Genomic DNA, 21,282 nt, shown 5'->3' on the forward strand with positions numbered 1-21,282 from the left:
CCAGAGCCTGTTCAGAAGGAGCGCACTTGCTTTTAAAAGACGGAAGTCAAAACCGCGGGGACTGTCAAGACGTAACGACGGTGGCTGCCGGGGCTCGGGGAGCGGGGGAACCAGCAGGCGGAGCAGACAGGGTTTAGGGCAGCGAGACGACCCTGTGTGACCCTGCCACAGAGGGCACGTGTCATCACACGTGTGTGCCAACCGGGCATGCATGGTCTAGAGCGACGGAGGTGTACACTGTGGACTGGGGGCGATGAGGACGTGTCCATGGGACCATGGACGGTGACAAGTGCACCATCTGGGGCGGCTGCCGACGGCGGGCGAGGGAGGAACGCGGGAAACCTGTGCACCTTCTCCTCGGCTTTGCTGTGAACCAAAAAATGCTCTAAAAGTATAAATTCAACACCCCCTCCCCCGAAATGATACGGCTTTAAGAAATTCATTGTCTCCCATGAACTATAATCTCTAAACAAAAAATGACCCCTTAAACTATAAAATAAGGAAGTCCTGTTGAATTAAATAAAGACTAATTTTAGGAAAATTTGTATGGGTCTCCCTTTGCCAAGATGTTCCAGAAACACTGCCCTGCTCGACAGTGACGACCAAGTCACCTGAAGTTCACCTGCACAACGGAGAAAGGAGCGATACTTTTTAAAAATTCTTGCTGATACTCACTTTACCTCCTATAATAACCTGCTCAGCGGGCTGGCATCATTAGGGACATATTGAAATTTCAGGGTTTCGTTTACGACCTTAGGAAAATATAACACAATCTCATTGAGCCTTAATGACAGAGACATAAAAATGTTCCGAAATGCCCAAAAGTTTTTTCTGACACGAGCAATATGTTTAATACAAAGCTAAAATGTTAAAGTAAGAATTTGGCGCGCAAGGAATTTCAGCCTCTTCCCAAACAAGGAAGAAAGGGTTCAAAGAAAGGCTGTGTTCAGCCAAACGTTTTGCTTCACTTCACCGAGAGACCCAGTGTCAGCCGAATTTCCAATGTGCCTCCACGGCCACCGCTCTGATAGTTTCGAGTGACGCCTCTCTTCGTTCTGAAACCCCTAACTAGTCAACTAGCTCCCTAAGAGGACCACAGCCATCCAGGCATCCTGTTTTCCTCTACAGAGAGTTTCAGATCTGTGCTCTGAACATCTCTAAGTCCACACGAGAGACGCGCCTTTTCGGGAACAATGGTCGTGTGGGGCCACTGTCCCCGCCAGCTGTGGGGCCACCACGAAGTCCGGGCAGGTAGATGCCATGAGTGTGATCTGCGTCCCCCTCCCTGTCTCTAGATGGCACGCTTGCGGGCCCCTGGCTGTGCCACCAAATGGTAATCTGTAATTGAGCCCGGAGAGGAAACAGATGGAGTCAGGTATGGCTTGATACAGGAGACCACACAAGTTGCCTTTTAAAGCTTTATTCGTCTACGGCAAGAGAAAACAGTGCAACCAGGTAACACATGCATGCAAGGCTCTGCACCAGGATTTCGGAGCTGCTAGGTTGTCTGCCCCACAGAGGGGAAGCAGCAGCACGCCGGGGGCTAGGCGTCCCAGCATCCGTGGAAACCTGAGTGGGCTCCTTGCAACCCACTCTGTTGGCATCTGCAGACGTACGTTGTAGCCTGCAGCTAACAACCCGGGCTTTCGCCCCTGGAGGGACATGAAAGAATGACAACTAAATGCTAAATTCAAAAGCGTCGGTGCATGCTGGCCCATCGGTACACGCGATCTCACTCACGGTCACCCGTCTGAGCAAGCACACCGCACTCGCGGGGCCTTCGCCCCGCCCCGCCCCCGGGCAGCCGCTGCGTCACGGGGCCAGCCCGGAGGCCGAGGCCGGGATGAGCTTCGGCTTGGCCTGCTGCGGCGGGGCGATGTCGGGGATCTTCTCGCCGTGCTTGTACACGCTGACGGTGACGTCGATCTTCTCACCCCCATACTTGTTCTTCACGTTGATGCTGTACTTGCCCGAGTCCTCCGAGGTCACGCCCTTGATGGTCATGCTGACGTACTTGGCCTGCTCCACCTTGACCGAGAAGTGCTCGCTGAGCTCGATGTCCTTGTCATTCTTGAACCACACCACTTCGGGGTCAGGGTTTCCGAACACCGTGCAGGTCAGGTTCAAGGTCTTTGGGGGGGGGGGGGGGGAGAGAAGGGAGGCTTAGAAACACGGACGTCAGGCTGCCTCTCCCATGGGAACGGGGCCGCGCCGTCGACCCACGCTCCACGAGGCTCGGTCAGTCCGCACACTTCCTGCACGCGAGCGCCAAGCTGGACACGCGGGACCCAAAGACAGCGGGAAGCAAACAAGCTCGCAGCCTCATGGGCAGCTCGTGAGAAAGAGCAAGGATCATTTCTCCTATTTTTTCCTGTTTTAATTATGGTCTATGTCTCGAAAGGCAGGAGAGGAAATCACACTCTACGTTCTACAGCAGACATGCTTAGCCCGTTTCCCAATGTCCCCTCCCTTCCAGCTCGCGGACCCCGTCTGCCGGGTCCTCCGGCAAATCCAGAGAACACAGTGTCTTATGAGGAGGCATCGGGTGCAGCCAAGGCACTGGGACACTACGTGACCACACGCTCAGCCCCGGGGACAGCGGCGCTGCTGCTCGCCGCTCAGACACATCCTTGTTGGGAGACCCACGATGACCCTGGCTCAGGGGCCCTCTAGGCTTGCCTTAGCTGCTAGAGAGAAGGCCTAGACATTTTAGTATTTTGGCCTGATAATACCCTCTCAGGTGTCTGCGTCCCCGGGACATGGACCTAGAACAACTGGAGACCTGAGAGGTACCAACTCGATGTCAGGAGCTCCATGGACTGGCCACAAACTAAACCTCCACTTAGTGCCTCCATCACAAATTCCAAAATGGTCTGAACTGGGGAACACGGGCGGTTTCATTTCTCCCGTGATGTGCTTCTGTCCTCCTACAGGCGGTGGTCGGCCCGGTCCCTGTGTAGTGATGCCACGAAGGGCCCGGGACTGGGGGAAACATCCAGGATCGGGGGGATGCCGGGGCCTGGAACCCACGTGGCCACACCTGCTCTGGGACTCCGAGTCGTGCACCCTGTCCCTGTGCTCCTACAGCTGCTACTTGTGGGTTCAGAACGGTAAACTCCTCCATCCTTTGGTGACACAGGGTCACAGAAACAGCCGAAGACCAGCATCACGGTGGGTGAGGAGCTCCCCGTCCTCTGAGGGCTGAGCAACGTGCAGTCCCTCCCCCAGGCTCCCCAGGCTCACTGCGACAAGGGGGACCGCCCTGCGCTGCTGACACCCCACGCCGCCCTAAGTCCGGGTCCTGCTGCGTGTCCTTACCTTGCCCTCCATGATGGTCACCACATCAGGTAAGCCTCCAATCACCTTGCCACGATCTGAAACATGAAGGCGACTCAGTTCAGACAACTGTCCCAGGGCCGTCTCTCCCCAACAGCCCCGTGCTGAGCCGCACGTAGGTACAAGCCGACCCTGGGGGCTCCTGCACTGTGGACGTAAAGTCTCGGGTGTGCGGGGGACGGCGGTGAAGGCCCTGCAGGGAACGAGGGACGTGCGGGAGCTCGCCAAGGGCTTCCTGTGGGGACCCCACTCCAGCCAGACGCACCCTGGAGGGGAGAAGGGTCCTGTGCGTCCGGAGAGCCGGGCTTCCCGTTTTCTGTGTATTATGACGCTCTGACATCCTAGGCTGAGGAGATGGCCCCTGCCAGGGTGCCCCGTCTCAGGGAGCGCCTAAGGGCCCAGCCGGCATCAGGCCAACCACCCGGCCCGGAGCCAGGCGGCCTCCGCGGATGGTCCACCCACGGCAACGCTCCTGGGCCCCGCCTCCCCGACCTGGCCCGCACCTGGGAGCAGCAGCCTCTACCGTGATCACCCCAGGACCCGGGGACAGGCAACCAGGGACCACCCCTTCTAACCAAAGCCCAGTGAAATAACTCAAACGAGCCAGGCCTACTCTGTCTGCCCCGCCTGCCTGTCCCGGGGAAACCCCAACAAACGCTGGGGTCTGGGCATGCCCCTCACTCCCGCCTCCCGACCGGGCCCTTCCCTGCGTGGCTCCGGGTGGCGGCCTCCGTCTGGAGGACCTGTGCGTGTGACGAACGGATTTCCTGAGCCTCCGCCCTCCGTGCTCTACCTATGGCCGCACCTGCCGCGTATCTCAGAGAACACGGAGCGGGGGGGCAGGGGAGAGAGGAGCCCCGGACGGAACCAGGAGCCACAGCGGGGGCCGGGCTGGGCTGGGCGGAAGGGGGTGAGTTGGCAGAGTCGGGATGTGGGTGTGGGAGTCTGGGAGGTTCTCCATCCCCGCCGGCAGGTTTGCTACTTCACATTTAACACGCAACATCCAAACGCTACAGTGTGGCCCCTTTGCCCCACCCCTAAAGAACAGGCGGCGCTTGTTACAATGTGACAGGTACTTACTCTTCTCTGCGAAAGCCGCCGCCCTAAACATCAAAGGGAGAGAATAAAAAGAAAATCGTGAGAAAACGCGACCTCGACAAGCATCGCATGATTCGGACCGTCGCTGGGCAGGAAAGCGAAAGCGAGGAGGACACGTGTCCGCGTCCTCTTACAGGAGCACGTCCCGGCCAGCACTGAGCAGCTGGCGCCGGGTCCGAGCACTTTTCCTGGCGTCTCCCCTTGTCGCCGCTGCGGGCGGTGGCGGGAGGCCCCGTCTTTTGGCAGGTGACGCCCATGGAATAGCTCAGGGCTCGGGCATGTAGTTTGGAGAGATTTTCTTTTCTCACCACATTCATCAGATTGCACTGGAGATTTTTAGATAAATTCTGAAAACTCTGGCTCCTGGTTTACTTAGCTGCCTGTTCGTGCCTTCAACACTCACTTACTGAATGACCCAGTACAGCCACTGACCGTCCACTCTCCTTTCTGGATGCTCCAAAATTCAGATTCGTGTTTAAAAACCCAAGGGATTACTTAAAAATTCTCTCGGAACAGTGGGATATTATCTAGCACTAAAAATATACGAGGCTTCAAGCCACACAAAGGCAGGGAGGAACCCTAAATGCAGGTCGGTGCGTGAAAGACACCAGTGTGAAGGTGTCGGCGCTGCAGGACCTCAGTCCAGGACGTGCTCAGAAAAGCCAAACCACGGAGACAGGACAAGGCCCAGGAGCAGTGGTTGACAGAAGACAGGGGGCGGGAGGTGTGGACAGGCAGCCGCAGGGCAGACACTGCCCGTGTGGACGGGCATTGAGTATGCTTTGTGTGATCCTGCCGCTGGGGACACACGCTGTCACACACTTGTCCCACCCCCCAGAATGGATCCCACCCAGAGGAGCCCCGACGTCCCCTGCAGGCTGTCGTGAGGACGTGTCCCTGCGGGTCCATCGCTGGTGACAAGTGCACCATCTGGGGGGTGCTGCGGGGGCTTAGAGGGGGGCGGGCAGGGGCCGGGCAGGGCTGCACGGGAACTCTCTGCACCTCCTTCTCAATCTTGCTGTGATAAAATCACTCAAAAACATAAAGTCTTTAGAAAGAACATAAACATATAACTTTTAAAAAATTGCTCTGGGGTGGCTCAGCGGGTTAAAGCCTCTGCCTTCAGCTCAGGTCATGATCCCGGGGTCCTGGGATCGAGCCCCACATTCGGGCTCTCTGCTCAGCGGGGAGCCTGCTTCCCTCTCTCTCTCTGCCTGCCTCTCTGCCTGCTTGTGATCTCTGTCTGTCGAATAAATAAATAAAATCTTTAAAAATTTTTTTTAAAACTGCTCTGTAAGACGTGTTGTCATAATTCTAACTCTTTCAGAAATATGTCATGTTCATCATCAAAAGCAACCCTGGGTAATGACGACGCTAGAAAGTTAATTTATAAAAACATGCACAGGTTAGAAGGACGCCTGCCCTCTGTCATTTTTCTGTGGGTGCCAGGGTCCCCCATGTTTCTGTGCTTGGCCAAGTGGCCCCCGGGGGACAGACCACCATGCAGACGTGCAAATCGTGCGGACATGCAAATCTTACTTGAGCTGCTGGAATTCTGCAAAGGCCTCATCGAATGCTGTAAGGAAACGTTGCAAACAGTTTAATGGTTTCCCTGTGTTTGGCTTTTCTCTCACTCAGGTGCTTTACCAATGAACTGACTTCATGAGGACAAACAGCCAAAGGGATAAACTGATTATTCAGAAAAAAATTTCTCTGAATGAAAAGCATAAAATCAGAGCATTTCCTCTTCCGGCATTGTAGTGGATCCCTGAACACAAAATCGGGAGAGGCCGCAGGACGGATCTTACCCTGCCCAGACAGGTCGAGGGAGCGCTGATGGTTATCTTTGCCGTCAAAGATCTCGAAGGTGTATTTCCCTTTGTCCTTCTCCGTAGGCTCACAGATCTGCAGCCAGGCCATCTCCTCGCTGCCGCCAATCCTCATATGCTCGCTCGACGCAATCTTGGCATCTCTTTAAAAACAAATAAAGAGTCAACAGAAACTCATCTCAGCTTAGAAACTTATATGCAAGATGGTGATGGGGCTAGGGACCCTCATTTGGTGGGGAGCCCTACTGGGCTGGCTAGTGCTTGTGTCACAGGAGAGTTTTCTGAATATTATAAAAGTATTAACTACATCAGTAGCTCTAAAATTCAACCTGATGCCTAGTTTTTAAAGAAACATTCTTATTTAATATATTCTTATTGGCCACAACATAATAGACTCAAAAATGCTCTTTATAGACCAACATTTTTTTTTCCTCAAAAGTTTTCTAATGACCATGTCAGCACTTCTGGATAGAAACCCCAAAGAACTCAAAGCAGGGACACAAGTACCTGCACCACGTTCACCGTAGCATCGTTCACAAGACCCTAAAGATGACAACACCCCGATGTCCGTCACCGGGAGAATAAAGAAGATGTCAGTGTCAGGTACAGAGACAACGCAACAGTGTTCGGCCCAAAACAGAGGGAATTCTGACACCTGCCACAGTGTGGATGGCCTGTGCGGGCTGAGAGAAGTCACCCTCAAACACACAGACTGCCATGATTCTACAGGGAGGCCCCTGGAGTACTCAAGTTCATGGAGACGGAGAGAGGGATGGTGCTGGCCGGGGGCTGGGGAGAGAGAAACAGGACGTCAGTCCACCCGGGGATGCCAGCTCTCAGACCGCCTCATTCCCGGGGATGCCAGCTCTCAGACCGCCTCATTCCTGTGCACAAGCAGAAAATTCACCTGTACACAGTGATTCTCAGTTCTGCAGACATAAATACTCTTCCAAAGAAAACACACCATGCTGTGGGCTGGCCAATCAGCCCCAAGCCTGAAACGCTAGGACAGTGAGGAGCCCACGTGTACAAACTCCCCCGCAGAAACTTTGGCCCGTAACATGCAACACGAACGTCGCAGCGGGACAAAGAGGAGGCCTCCTCACGCCTCACACGCCCCGACGATCAGCATTGGGACAGACCACATGGCAGACCCTACGGCGTGGACCGGGGGGAAGCTAAGCCCGCCGTGACAGCTCGCAGACCGACCCACCACGGCTGAGTAAAGGACAGCTAACGTGCACGGAGAGCCTCTTCCAAGCAGAGGAAGGAGACACCCTCTCTCCAACGTGAACGCCCCAGGCCGTGCTGCTGTGCCCCCTCCCTCGGCTGCCACGGGTGCTAAGGCTCAGCCTGGAGGCCTCCAAGCTCTGCTGGGTCCACCCACGGCCCCGGGGCTCCAACACGGCCGTCTGCACTCAGCACGCACGGAAGCTCCCCGATGAGGTGGGGATTTTAACATGAGCCCCGCACATGAATGAGGCCTCTCTGCACCCATCCCAATGCACTAGTCCCCTGCTGGGAACGGTAACACCCCCTCCCTGCGGGACGGGACAGGATACTGCTTAGGGATTTGCAGCATGTCCCCAGCTCAGCTGAGAAGGGGTGACCTCAGCGACACCGAAGATTTGCGCTCTGCCTCAAAGGCTGTGCCTGGGACAGCTGGGGGAGAGGAAGGGTTGCCTGTTCTGCACGCCTGCAGCCCCGGGTGTGGACGGCCCTGGGGGCTCCCCTGTGCCACGTTCTCCAAGGGTCTGGGGGCTGCAGAGGTGCTGGTCTCTACTTCCACAAATTCAAATACATCGTCCTTAAAGAGAAAGACTGCTGTGCTCTGGGCACACAGGTCAGGATGGTCAGGCATCTGCGTCCATGAGTGTGTGCGAGAGACCGACGGACGGGGACAGATGGATGAGGCGGAGAGTCTGGAGCGGCTTCCGTGGGGCATGGCCAGAAGCCCACGAGCTGCCTGAGCCATGACGAAACGTGATTGGAATTTGCATGTTAGCAGCCACATTGGACCCAGCTTTCTTCAACACATGGAACTCACGCGGCCCCAGGGTCACCATACACATGCTCTGGGAAATAGTGACACTTTCAGCCCCAGAAGAGTTAAGGTTCTGTTGAAATACATCCCATTCGGATGGTGATATGTTTGCAAAATCAGCAGCCCGCTTGGAGGAGACAACAGCACGGTGTCCTTGTGTCTCTGTCTTCTGTGCTCAGGGAAGAACAAGCGTCCCAGAGCAGTTCAAGCAGGTACAGACGGCCTCCCGGCTTCCATGTGCTGAACACCACCGGCCAGGTCAGCAGCAGAGACAGACGGACACGCTGCCCTCCACGGCGGTGCCTGCTCCCCAGCCATGGGGCCCTTTGCCATTCAAGTCTGATTTACAGAAAGCAACACTCCGCAGCCTTGAGAGTGTCTTTGGGTGAAGACCATCTGCGTCCACGCGACGTCACTCAGCACGGAGAAAGTGTAAAGACCCTGCACTGGGGGGGGGGGGGGGGGCAAGTGCGTTACCCCCAGGAATGCCCACCGCTCCCTGAGGCAGGGGTGCCACGGTTCTGCAGCAGTGACCCTGCTCCCCACTGGAACTCCAGCTCAGAAAGAAGCTGCTGTCTTAGGATGGGGATGTACCTTCACCCCCAATCCCGGCTGAGCTGCCAGGACTGAGCTCGGAGCCAGCTCTCCCAGAGCCCCACACTCTGGGCTGTGAGCTAATTCTGTTCCCCAGGTAGCAGTGGAGCCCATGCCAGGAGATGGCCACACACTGCCTTACCGCCCACCCCAGCTCAGCTCTTCCACAGGGACAAATCCCCACCGCCGGTCCCCTCCCCAGAGCCAACATAGCCCCCCAAGCCCATGCCCTCTCTGCTTGCTTCACACTGAATTCAACAATGCTTAAGAAGACACTTCTCAAAAGAAGACATCCAGATGGCCGACAGACACATGAAAAAGTGCTCCACGTCACTCAGCATCAGGGAAATACAAGTCAAAACCACAATGAGATATCACCTTACACTAGTCAGAATGGCTAAAATTAACAAGTCAGGAAAGGACGGATGTTAGAGAGGATGCGGAGAAAGGGGAACCCTCCTGCGCTGTTGGGGAGAATGCAAGCTGGTGCAGCCACTCTGGAAAACAGCATGGAGGGTCCACAAGAGCTTCCTCTATTAAAAATAGAGCTGCCCTATGTCCCAGCAAATGCACAAGTAGGTGTTTACCCCAAAGACACAACTGCAGTGAAAAAAGGGGCACGTGTACCCCAATGTTCATAGAAGCAATGTCCACAACAGCCAAACTATGGAAAGAGCCCAGATGTCGGTCCACAGATGAATGGATCAAGAAGATGTGGTATATATACACAATGGAATACTATGCAGCCATCAAAAGAAATGAAATCTTGCCATTTGCAGCAATGTGGATGGAACTAGAGGGTGTTATGCTGAGCGAAATCAGTCAGTCAGAGAATGATGCACAGGAGACACGCGCGGAGTTTCGGTGTTGCCCCCAGACACTTACTAATTACAAAGCAAAAGCTGGTGACATTGCAGGGGACAGACCTGGGAAGCCACCTGTCAACCAGGTGAGCACCTGTGTCAGCTTCGCTTCCCCTACACGCCGACCACAAAGGAACGCCTTCGATCTCATCATGGGAAACCACGAGGCAGACCCAAGTGGACGGCTGCTCTGCAAAGCAGCAGACCAGAAAGCTCCAGGGGCACCCAGGTCCCAAATGCCAAGAAAGGACAGACTGAGGAGCTGCCCCAGGTTCCGGGACCCTGAAGAGCCAAGACGGTTAGTGCACAGTGGCGTCCTGGAAAACTGGCACAACCCGGGCCAGGTCTGCTACTCAGGGCGGAGGACCGTGTCGCCCTCCACCGCCCGGTTTTTCTCCCGCGAAGCCGGGCAACAGCCGCGCAGGAGCTCTGTACTACGTGTGCGACTGTCCTAGAAGCCTCAGAGTGGTTTGTATCTTACAGTGAAAGTATTTAAATTATGATATGCTAAAACAAGTCGTTGGAAGGGACACGAGCACAAAAGTCTAAAAACGAAGTCAAAGACAGGCCAGCCAAGGCTGCTCTCCCAGAGACTGGAGCTGTCAGCACGGGCGGGCTGTCCCAGGAGGAAAGTGACAGCTGGCTCCTCTCCCACTGGTCAGATGGTCACGGGACCTCCATCCGGATTCTGCCTCCTGTGGGCAGGCAAACGCAGATACTGGCAATCACCCCCAAAAGTCAGGAGCTATTAGCCTCTGGCCAGGGGACACAGCCCTGAGAGACAGGAGCCTCACAAAACAACGCTGCCTGCAAAGGGCTGGAACCATCCGGCAAGTTTTACTCCCACCCCCGTGAGAGCCACAGGCACGAACACGGGCCGCCCCGGGCTTCCAGGCAGGTGCACGGGTGGACGGGCCGGGAAGCATCTGTCTCAGGCAGGGAGCCCCGCCAAGGACTCGACACCATAGCTGGAGAGCCGCTCCCCGGGGACCAAGGTGCCTGCCCCAGTGACGGCCCCTCTGGTCTTCCCGTTGGAGCCCGTCCTGCACACCTCGGGACAGGCCGAGGGACCGCACACGTCAGGGTGCAGGGGAGCCTGTCTGGAGCCTGACGCACAGCCAGGGGTCCCTTCCCCTCGCTGCGTCACTCGATCTCAAGGGCTCCTCCGTGCACGGAATTTCCCCAGCGGAATTAGAATCCACGTTGTAAGACGTTGTGAGACTTGCGGCAGCTGGGGTCCGGGGTTGAGGTTTCCTGGGTGTGGGGATGTCACTAGGCCTCTAGGGGTCCGCACCCGGGAGACCCGCACCACGGAGGGCGCATGAATTTCTCCTCTGAGCAGGAGGGCGCAGTCCTGTCCCGGATGCGCGGTGTGGCTCGGCGTCACTGTCGGTCCGCAGAGGTCTGAGGCCTCTCCTCGGAGGGCACCTTCAGCCCCGGGCGCCTTCGTCCGTGTTCTTACCGAGGAACGGCAGTCCCTGCTCCCGCCCGCGCTTCTGCAGGTCCTCAGCAGCCTCGGTCGGTCCCGGGCTGCCCCTGACACGAAGAAGCCGGCGTCCCCAGTCGAGCTGCCCCTGTGACGGCCCCGGGCCGCCCTGCGGCTGTCCAGGGCAGTGCGTCTCCAAGGGAGTGGGCGTTCCTAGGCTCCTCCATTTTCCTGCTTCCTAATCCCTTATTGAATAGTCAAAGAGTGAAATACGACCCAGCGTGGTATCTCGGCGCCACAGACCGCAGCACCAGGTTCACCATCGCTCGGCAGTCGAGGAGGATCGAGGCCGAGGTCTGTCTTAGCCCTCGAGGTGCACAAGGAAGACTCGGGGTCTGTGGAGGAGAGAAAACACACAGACGAGGCCCCTGGCGTCCACGGAGATCTCCGACGCCGCCCCCTTCTCTGCGGGCTCTCGCAACCTTTCTCCTGACGCCTCCTCATCCAGGAGCCACACACCTGACCCGAGCACTGACGTCTCCGTCTGTCCGTCCGTCTGCCCGTCTGTGTGAGCCCCCACAAGCCTGACAACCCCGCGCAGGGAGCTGGTGAGAGTCAGACCGGCTACTACCCGGGTCCCCGCTCTTCCCCTGGCTGTGGGGCTTGGAGCAAACCCATCACATTCCTCGGCCGGAACCTCCGTGTCCACATCGACGACAGTGGGGAGTCACACCCAACCCGGGATGTATGACGCCACGTATGCGACGTGCTTAACGCACAGCAGTTGTGATGGAGACACAGACCTCCTGCCAGTGCCGGTGCCAACACGTCTACTGACCCGTGTGTGTGTGTGTGTGTGTGTGTGTGTGTGTGCATCCACGCTGGGGCGAGCGTTCCTGTGGGTGTGGGTGTGAGTGCGAGTGTGCTCACACGGGCGTGAGCACTGTGTGTCTACGCAGGTGCACAGGCCCATCCAATCTGCGCACCCCAGTGCCTGCTGCGGCGTGTGCCGCTCTGGGAAAGCGTGGAGGACGGAGCAGCCCGTCGGGGACAGCCCAGGGTCAGGAGGGAACACAGGACACACGTCCCAAGCACGGAGGACCCGCTACAGGACAGCACACGCCGTCCGGGACGCAGCGGCACGGGAAGGAAGTCAGGAATGCGCCCATCCGGGCAGCGCTGGGCTCAGCTGGAGACAGACGGACGCACACGTCTAAGAAAACACTCCTCCAGGGAAAGTCACAGCGCGAAACTACGCCGAGGCTCCCATTATCGGGGCCTTTGCCAACAGGACCCTGCCTCGGAGGCACAGACCCTCCCTCGGGATCTGCGGTGACCCCGCCTCCGCCGGACGCCACGCTGGCAGAAACACAGCCCACCGGGGGTCACACGGGCGAGAAAACCAAGAATATCCGCTCCTTACGCCCTTCACACCGGACTCGCAAACAGAGGCACCTGGACAGACGACCCTTTCAGAAGGGAGATGGCCGCGGGCACAGCCTCCGCTCCGAAGTGTGCGAGAAGCAGCCCGTTTAGAGGCAGGATGGGCTGTGGCGGACGGAACATCCGATAAAAGGAAAAAAGGAAGAAAGTGTGGTCCATTAGGACGGGTTTCATAAATGAAGGCGTATCACTGAGATTGCAATGATTCTAAATGTGAGATTCGATGAAACAGTTTCAAGCTGAAGAGAAGAGTAGATACAATGAGCGTAAAACACGGGGCTCAGCTCGCCGAGGAGCCAGGAGCGTGGTGCCCCGACTTCACTGAGAACACGGGCCAGGAACGCTGCCTGTGTCCTTGGGTCGCAGCAGAGACGGAGCAGAGGCTGCGCCCTGCCCGCTCCGTCTTCAGCTCCCGGGGGAACCGACCTCGGTCCGGCCTGCTCGGTGGCCTGCAGTTCTGAGCAGCAGCTCTAGGGACACCCTTGGGGTGTAGGTTTGAAAGACCCAGACCCTGGGGCCGGGCACCAGGGCTCGCCCGTATTGCGACCACGACAAAAGTCTCCGGTGCTACGGGGGCAAACCCTACACACCTGGAGAAGCTGCAGGCCGCCAGCGAGAAACCCAGAAGACCTGCCGTTCCGACGGGATCTCATCGCTTCCTTTCTTCCTTGAACTCTGGACACTTTGGTCCTTCTCTTCTTAATCAAGCTAGTGAGGAGCTGGCAGACTGGACATGGGGACTGTGGTCTCCACATACTGGTTTTCCACGAGCTGCCTGCTCCACTGCAGATAACACGTGTGCCACCCCATTTGGTAAAACCCAGACGGTGCAGAAATGTGTCTCTGGTACCTTCAGGGATTTCTCTGTCTTTCCCCTCCTGGAGGTCCCCTCTATGGCCATGATGTCCCCTGCCCCAGACCAGGGTTGTCGAGAGGAGGGGCAGTGCCGTGACAGACAGCCAGGACCGCTGTGTCCAGCTGTATGCATTGGGCACTGCTCCACCTGTGGCCGCCGTCAATCCCACTCATACTTACTTGTGATACCAGTTCACTTTCATTTCTTCGGTAAAGTATTTCATGAAACACTGAAGTCTTATTCCTTCTTCGGTGCAGAGCACCTTCAGGGGAGAAGCAGACGCCCCTGCAGAAAACAAACAGACTCAGACCAAGAGAAGTGGCACGGCAGCCGTCAGAACACAAAGGTGCAACGGCAGGGGACGCTGCTCTGTCCCGCGTCAACGCAGCCTCTGGTCTGTATGTTCCGGCCACACGTTCCTCTCACCCTCCCACACCATATCCGTTCACTCCCCGAGCGCCTGCCAAGGCCAGATGTGTCCGAAATCCTCTTTGCTGAATACTGCAAAGGACACGGAACATTAGAGAAAGGCTCAACATCTGCCCCTTGGCCGCTGAGCTTCAGAAGAGGAGGGACATTTCTGGCAAACAGCTCAGGAACACGGTGAATTCCGCATTAACTGATCTGGAACTTAAATTCTCGGACACATGACTCCGCAGAAATGACCCAGGAAGGTGTCAAGGAGTCGAAAGGCTACGGTCCGTCCTCTGAGATGAGCAAAGACCAGGTAAGAGGGAAGAAGAGGCAGGAGAAGCCACGAGCGGGGGCGCGGGGAGCCTAGGAAATGAGTGAGGACGCCGCTCGTGTGTCTGGAGTGGGAGCTTAGCCGGCGGCGCTGGGGCAGGGGGTGGGGAGCTGGGAGCAGGGATTGTACCAGACACGCAACCTCAGAGACTTTACACGGACCCATGGTGCTCAGGCACCCAGAAGATACTATTTACAGAATCAGCAAAATAAAAGAAACCGATACGGTTAAAACAACCGACGGGGGTGTGTTGGAGAAGAGGCTTTCGCAGCGCAGCACGTGCTAAGGCGATAAGCCACCAGGACGTCTGCTCCGAGCCCTGCAGACACCCACAGACCCCACACGACTCTCATACTCCTGGGAGCTCGCCCGAAGGGAAAATCCCGAATACTGAAAACAGCCTCTCTGTCCGCGGACGAGCACCGTACGGCAGCTCGCAACGGTGAGCGGCGGCCGCCGTCCCAGGAAGGAGGACTTTGGACCACAGAGCAGCCGCTCCATGAAACAGCACGTGACTGTGGGCAATCATCGACAGAAAACGTGGATAATTATCATAAACTCAGGCAAAAAAAAAAAAAAAAAGAAAGAAAAGAAAAAGAAACAAATTGTATTTATGACTTTGTGTAAAGAAATAGAAACCAAAATAAAAACGGCCGTGACGGTGGTGGCCCTGACTTCCACTTCCTGTCACATGAGCCCCCGTAAGGGAAGATCCGCCAACAGACACTCGGGGGGAACCGCTGTCCCGACGGAGCGACTGGAAGAAGTCGCCGAGGCAGGGTCTGTGCACCCGCTCAGGGTCGCCTCTGGGACCTCGGCTCCTGCTGAAACTCACGGCTCCCCGGAGACATGAAGCACGTAGAGGGGCTGAACCGATGACCGAGTGCAGCATGAGGTCCTGACTTGGAGCCCGGGTGAATGGAGGGTTGGGGGTGACCCACGGGGAGGTCACCGGACACCCGCACAGGGCACAGAGACACCCCAGCCCCTATGCCTCTCCCGCATCCCGCATCCGTGCGCCCCTGTTCCCTGTACCTTCCGAGAGCCTGAGCTACAGCAGCTCGGTGGGGCGGGGAGGCAGGAGCTGCCCTGGGGGAGCCAGTGCAGCTGGGCGGGCGCGCGTCTGCCGCCCTGCCCGCCCCGGGACGCCTGCTCCGGTCCCCTTGCACACGACCCCTTCAGCGGCAGCGACCAACAGGGCACTCGTGACCCGCGGGCACAGCGGGGCACCGCCGAGCTCCGAGCCAGAGACCGTGCGCCCTCCGACACCTCCCCGCCCCCCTCCCAGCCCAACGCCCACCGTCCGCCTGCTCCCGTGAGCCCGGCTGGCCCCGAGCCACATGTCGGAGAGTCGGGCAGCTTCTGCCTCTCTGTGCCAGGCCCCTCCCACACAGAGCCCTCCAGGCTCACCCACGTTGTCCCAAATGACGGATTCCTTTCTTCTGGGGCTGAATAATATCCCAGAACATCTTCGTTAACCCACATCGTGCTTAAGGCCCTCACATTAATTCAAGGCTACGACAAAGCCCCCACGTTCTCACCGAGGCGCGTACCCTCACGAGCGCACGCGGCGTCGGGGCCGTGCTGGGAGCAGGAGCTTCCCCCGGGGCCTCCCCCAACCCCGAAGCCTCATGTCCCAGATGTGTCAGAGCTCCCGGGCCTCCGGCAGGACAGCCTTCAGCTCAAGGAAGGACAATTCTCCTGGAAGGGCCAAGGGTCGCAGGGGTGCACGGAGGAGGCGTGTGGGGGGCAGAAGCCCGATGGAAAGACAGAAGGAGGAAGGAGGAGGGGCTGACAGAGGGGGAGGGGGAGGGGGCAGGTGCTCCTGGGCCCGGCCGCAGCCCAGCGAGGGAGCTTCTGCAGGGAGCAGCGGCGCTCAAGCCCCCTCCTTCCCTGTCCATCCGTTTCTTGTTTCTTGCTCCTCCTGGACAGAGACGGCAGTGATGGAAAGCAACAGGCGAGAAGAGGAATTTGCAAACTGGGGACACAAGGTGGCCGGCACGCTCTGCACTTGCTGCAAGTTGGGGACATAAGTGAGGCCACGGGGTAAGGACAGGGAGCGACGTGTCCTCCCCTGCGCTCCTCCCGCATTGAAGACGGAGGGGAGGGGGCGGGCTGACCCCTCAGCTTCCCTCCTGCTCAGGCCCCGCCTCCCAACCCTAACCCTCCCAGACCTCGACCACACATCCTTGAACACGAAACAGCAGAAGCGGCGTCGTCTTAGGAAAGGCCAACTCGCCTGAAGTTCAGGGTCACGTTCCAGACTACCAGAGTCAGAGCCAGGAAATGATCAGACACCCCGAAGGTTTTCTGGTCAAGCAGAGAGAAAACAAACGTGCCACCCGTGAAACACAGACTGACAGAGGAAGAGCCAGGCTAGAAAATCTCCCAACTCGAAGCACGGACGGCCGCGGGCAGACTCCCCGAGGACGGAAAATCGAGCCCTGGGCAGACTCCCCGAGGACGGAAAATAGAGCCCTGGCTTGGGGACACTCCGCAGAGCCAGACGGGCTTGATTCCAGCCGGCCGGTCCGGCGGGCGCTGCCCCTGCCACCGCAGCGGGAAAGGACCTGGACACCGTTCCCAGAGCTGGATTACGAGAGCCTCGTCTCCGAGAATGATGCCGCCGGGGGCGAACAGTAACGCCGACGCTCTAGCTCCTGTTTTGCCAGATGCATCACGGTGAAGCCTTGATTCCAAAGCCGTAAGGAGCATTCTTACTCCGCGACACAAAGCCGAGCCAGCAGGGTATTTAGTTTATGAGACATGCCACACCGCAAGCGAAGTCTGCCACTGAGATTTCCGTCGCACCAACAGGTGTTCTCTGATTACACATTCAGGAGTCCCATCAATCTCGAAAATCAGGGTATATACTTCGGGCCCCTTTAGACAACAATACACGTGAGATATTCTTGTAGAAGGGCATGATTGCTCCTGTCCCAGACGTGTGGACGACGCCTCAGAGACGCATGTCCCCTAGCAGAGGGCAGGACTCCTGGTCTGGGAATGTGGGCGGGTTTGCTTCTCGCGCATAGCCCAGTCGTCATGAACGGGATGTCCTAGAGCAAACCACAGCTCCTCAGGGACGTGAGCTCTCACCTGCAGCCCCGGGCACTCCTGGGACCCCGCAGGACTCAGCAGGTGCCCTGGGGGCATTCTGTGGCACAGTTCATGGAGGTCCCTAAAACCCAGCTGAGGAGTTTGACTTTTGAAGTCTGCGTGTGAGTGTGAGTCTGTGCGCGTGAGTGTGAGCGTGTCTGTGTGTGCGTGAGTGTGCGTCTGCATGCGTGTGAACGAGTGTGCACACGGCACTACGGACACTCTCAGAAGCAGCTGGGGGAGGCAGGGGCACCGTTTGCCCCGAGGATGAGGGAAGCAGGTGCCTCCCCAGGCCCCAGAGCAAAGGCTGGCACTTCCTGAAAGAGCACCGGCGCCGCACAGGGGGGCGGCGGTCTGGGACGAGCGCACAGGCGCGGCGGGAACCATGTCTGTCTCTCCAAGACCAAAGCGAGCCCAGCACCCAGGACGGCCAAGACGCCGTGGGGTGCCCAGCAAGGTCCCTACGGCCTGCCAGGGGGTTGCTGCGAGGACGGCAGGGCAGGAGCTGGGCTGGGGAGGGCAAGGCCTGCGGACCCCGGAGCAGGGACAGGGCCTGCGGACCCCGGAGCAGGGGCAGGGGCTGCGAACCCCGGAGCAGGGGCGGGGGCTGCGGGAAGCCCGGCGTGCTGCCAACACACACGCATCGGCGTCGGATGGTGCTCGCTGCTGCCCCTTGCATGTGGGGACTGTCATGGCGGGGACCTGGCCTCTTTGGAGGACCGAGGCTTCGTGTGTGCGGTGGCAGCCCTGCGTCCGTTCTCGGCACACAGTCCTCCCTGCGCCGGAGCAGCGAGAGAGCAGGAGGACCTCCACTTTGCGCACACGCACACACGCGCTCACTGCGCCAGGACGGCCGTCAGCCCCGCCGCGGTGCGCGCTACGCGATACGGTAACCGCAGCTCCAGGCAGCGCGGGACGCCAGCCCCGCAGACGGCTGCACGGGCCTGCAGCTGGGGGCTCCGCAGCCCCGGGGACAGCCCAGTCCCTTAATCAGCATCAACACAAAACACATTTAAAACACAGTCATGTTTATCTGACCGAGCCGAAGTAGAACCGAGTACGATCTACCTTGCAGGGCCACCCTGAGGGAGCGATGACAAACAAACACAAGGTTTCCAGAACGTCGGAGAGCCCGCGTGAGCCACAGGTAAGCTTGGCAGGGGACGTGGTCACGGCTGGTTAGAGCCCGGACTCTGGGGGCAGAGGGCCCGCCACTGGGCCCCTTTCCTGCCCCCGTCACTGGCTCTGAGGATCTAAGTTATGGCATCTCCAAAAAGCCCCATAATAACATGTCCTTCTTAGCAGAAAGCCCGACCCACGTAGGAGCTGTGGTTCCAGAATTCCTCACCCTCTCCTCGTCCTCACGGTTTCCGTGGAGAGGAAGGATTTATTCGCAAACCTGAAGAAAGGCTTCCGTATACAGGACGCGAAGCCAGAGGCTTCACATCTGTTAGAGCTGTGCGACACCGGTAATACAGGCGCTGAGAGCAGCTGCGCGCAAGGCAATCATCTAATTGCTGATCCGGAGGCCCAAACTGCGTGGGTTTTTTTTTTTTTTTTTACTAAAATACAGATCCTAAATATCGTGCTTCAAACCCCTTCAGATGGCGAAAGGGAGCAGCGGGAGGGCTGCCCCGGGGGCCCCTCGGCCGGGCTCTGTGCCGCCCGGGAAACGGGACTGCGGCCCCACACAGACCCTGCGCACCCTTACTTACCACACACTCTGCTCATGGCCAACACCATGTCCTCGTACACTGAAAGGAGGAAGGGAAATCCCGTTACAAACTATAATTTTATCACAAGGCAGCAGTTTCATGTTTAATTAAATTGATACAGGAAGTCCTGATGTTCATTTGAAAAATGAAACATTAAAATGGCAACATTTATCCATAAAAGGCTCCTGGGGGTCATACATCCCTCTAACCTGCTCCCTTTTTACGTGAGGAATGAGAAAACCTGACTCCACATCAATCCAACTCTACATTTAAGTGACTCACTACCCCCCTCCTGTTTCGATCGTTCTAACTCCATTACTAATGGGAGAAAACTTGGCTTATGATGACGGACTAAAATGACATTTCCTATAAACGCAAAGTAGCAGCACGCATTTTTCCAAAGCGCTGACGCGGGTGTGAAGGCAGGTAGAGATGGGTCTTCTACAGCGCAGCGTCAGGGAGCGCACGGAGGTGTCTTCCGAGCACGCCGCCTCCGGTCGGCAGGACAGATTTCTCTGGGGGAGGACGAGGAAGGCTTTATTCTACCTTTGCCGGCTATCTCAAGCACAGAGACGTCTTGGCCTCTCTCGTCTTTCAGGGTCGCCTTATATTCACCCAGGTCCTTCTTTGACAGCTGCAGATAAAACACATCCCGGACGCACGTAAGATCAATGCCAAGACAGGACGCGTCATCAATGCAGGATAGTCACTCCTCTCGCAAACCACAGAAAATTCAGGATTGAAAGGGGGAGCTAATGTAGGATTTCCAAGTTATCTGAAAGCCCTGCCTCTGTTCGGCCGCCCTCCTGCTCCGGGAACAGCGGGTACCTTGGGTATGAGGAGCTGGCAGACCCCCTTCTCCAGATCCGGCAACGCTTCGGTTTCATACAGGGCATCATCCTTCAGCCACTTGAAAACTGTCTCTTTCTTGGTGTTTGCAACCTACGAGGCAGAAATCCTTTGGTTAGGATGTGAATTACTCTGGCTTTTAAGAAAAAACTCTCTGGGGGCACCTGGGTGGCTCAGTGGGTGAACCCTCTGCCTTCGGCTCAGGTCGTGATCTCAGGGTCCTGGGATCGAGTCGTGCATCAGGCTCTCTGCTCAGCTGGAAACCTGTTTCTTCCTCCCCACTGCACCCCGGCCCTGACTTCTCTCTCTCACTCTCTCTCAGTCTCTCTTTTTCAAATAAATAAATAAAAGCTTAAGAAACAAAGTCTCTGGATTTTAAATCACAGAGTTTTAAAAAAATACCATCAATTTTCATTATAGCCTCAGCCAGAGTCTTGGGGAAGAGCTGTCAGTCCTAATAATGGCAAATACGTTTCTAAATTCCAGCTTCTGTTGAAATCATTACGCCCCCACCATTGCATACAGAAGGACACATCATCCGAGCCCGTGAAATTACATAGCATGAGGAGCTCTTGATTTATATGAAATGTCAGTAGTAAAAACAAGTTGGAAGCAGTGTATTTTAAATTTATAAACAGTAGGAAGTATTCTTAGAGGGCCATCAAACCGTTCAGTGGCTTTTTGGCAGCGTGACATTTCAGGTGTGTCTGCAGAGGAGGGATGAAGCCATCACAGCTAATACGCCCCACGAGAATGGAAACTTTCCTTCTACTAAAACTCACAATTCAGTCTGTGACACGAGCTTACGTTGGACACGAAGCTTCGCGGAACTCCAAAGATGAGGAAGCATTTTGGTTCGCACACTCTGTTGTGTTCACCCGTGGATGAGAACCAAGCCTGGTTCCTACAAACGGACTGAACTGGCCACAGTGGACTATTGAGACCAGTGACTCTGCGTCTACACCCCACGCGGACTCAGCAAAAGTGATGTCAGTGACACAAACAAACAAACTAGAAGCATTCAGACAGCGCCACCGGTTCTGATCGCGCACTAGTCAGCGCCGCTCAGAGCGCCCGTCGGCCGCGAGCCCGTGTCACCCGGGAAAAATCCAGAGACAATCCCCAGGACAACAGGGATCCGGGATGTGCTGCCGCTCCCACTCGCACCCCAGGACCCGGCAGCATGCCCCGTGGGTCTACAGATGTTTGCTGAGTCCACGCACCAGAGGCAGGAGCCCCGCTCTCCAGTCGGGACCACGAGAGGACACTGGACGGCAGAAGGACAGCCGCACATGGTCCGGCAGACGACCTCCTTCCCGACACTTCAAGATCTTGGTGCCCGGACTCCAGGGCCACCCCAACCCTGACCCCCTTCACTTCGATTC

At 57.2% G+C, this 21,282-nt stretch overlaps 1 protein-coding gene across 1 annotated transcript in view; it reads right to left on the reverse strand.

Moving 5' to 3' along the window:
* Positions 1–1,387: 1,387 nt before the first annotated feature.
* MYOM2 (myomesin 2) overlaps positions 1,388–21,282 on the reverse strand; it is a 73,113-nt gene continuing 53,218 nt past the window's right edge. The window contains exons 29-37 of the mRNA XM_059156156.1: positions 19,877–19,990; positions 19,595–19,682; positions 19,049–19,087; positions 13,669–13,774; positions 6,243–6,406; positions 5,974–6,010; positions 4,417–4,439; positions 3,319–3,374; positions 1,388–2,130 (exon numbers count right to left, since the gene is read on the reverse strand). Of these exons, the coding sequence (XP_059012139.1) occupies positions 1,813–2,130; positions 3,319–3,374; positions 4,417–4,439; positions 5,974–6,010; positions 6,243–6,406; positions 13,669–13,774; positions 19,049–19,087; positions 19,595–19,682; positions 19,877–19,990 (945 nt within the window). The 3' untranslated portion in view covers positions 1,388–1,812. The remainder of the gene's footprint in view (positions 2,131–3,318; positions 3,375–4,416; positions 4,440–5,973; positions 6,011–6,242; positions 6,407–13,668; positions 13,775–19,048; positions 19,088–19,594; positions 19,683–19,876; positions 19,991–21,282) is intronic.

The sequence above is a fragment of the Mustela lutreola genome, chromosome 18 (assembly GCF_030435805.1).
Source record: "Mustela lutreola isolate mMusLut2 chromosome 18, mMusLut2.pri, whole genome shotgun sequence".
Classification (NCBI taxonomy): Eukaryota; Metazoa; Chordata; class Mammalia; order Carnivora; family Mustelidae; genus Mustela; species Mustela lutreola.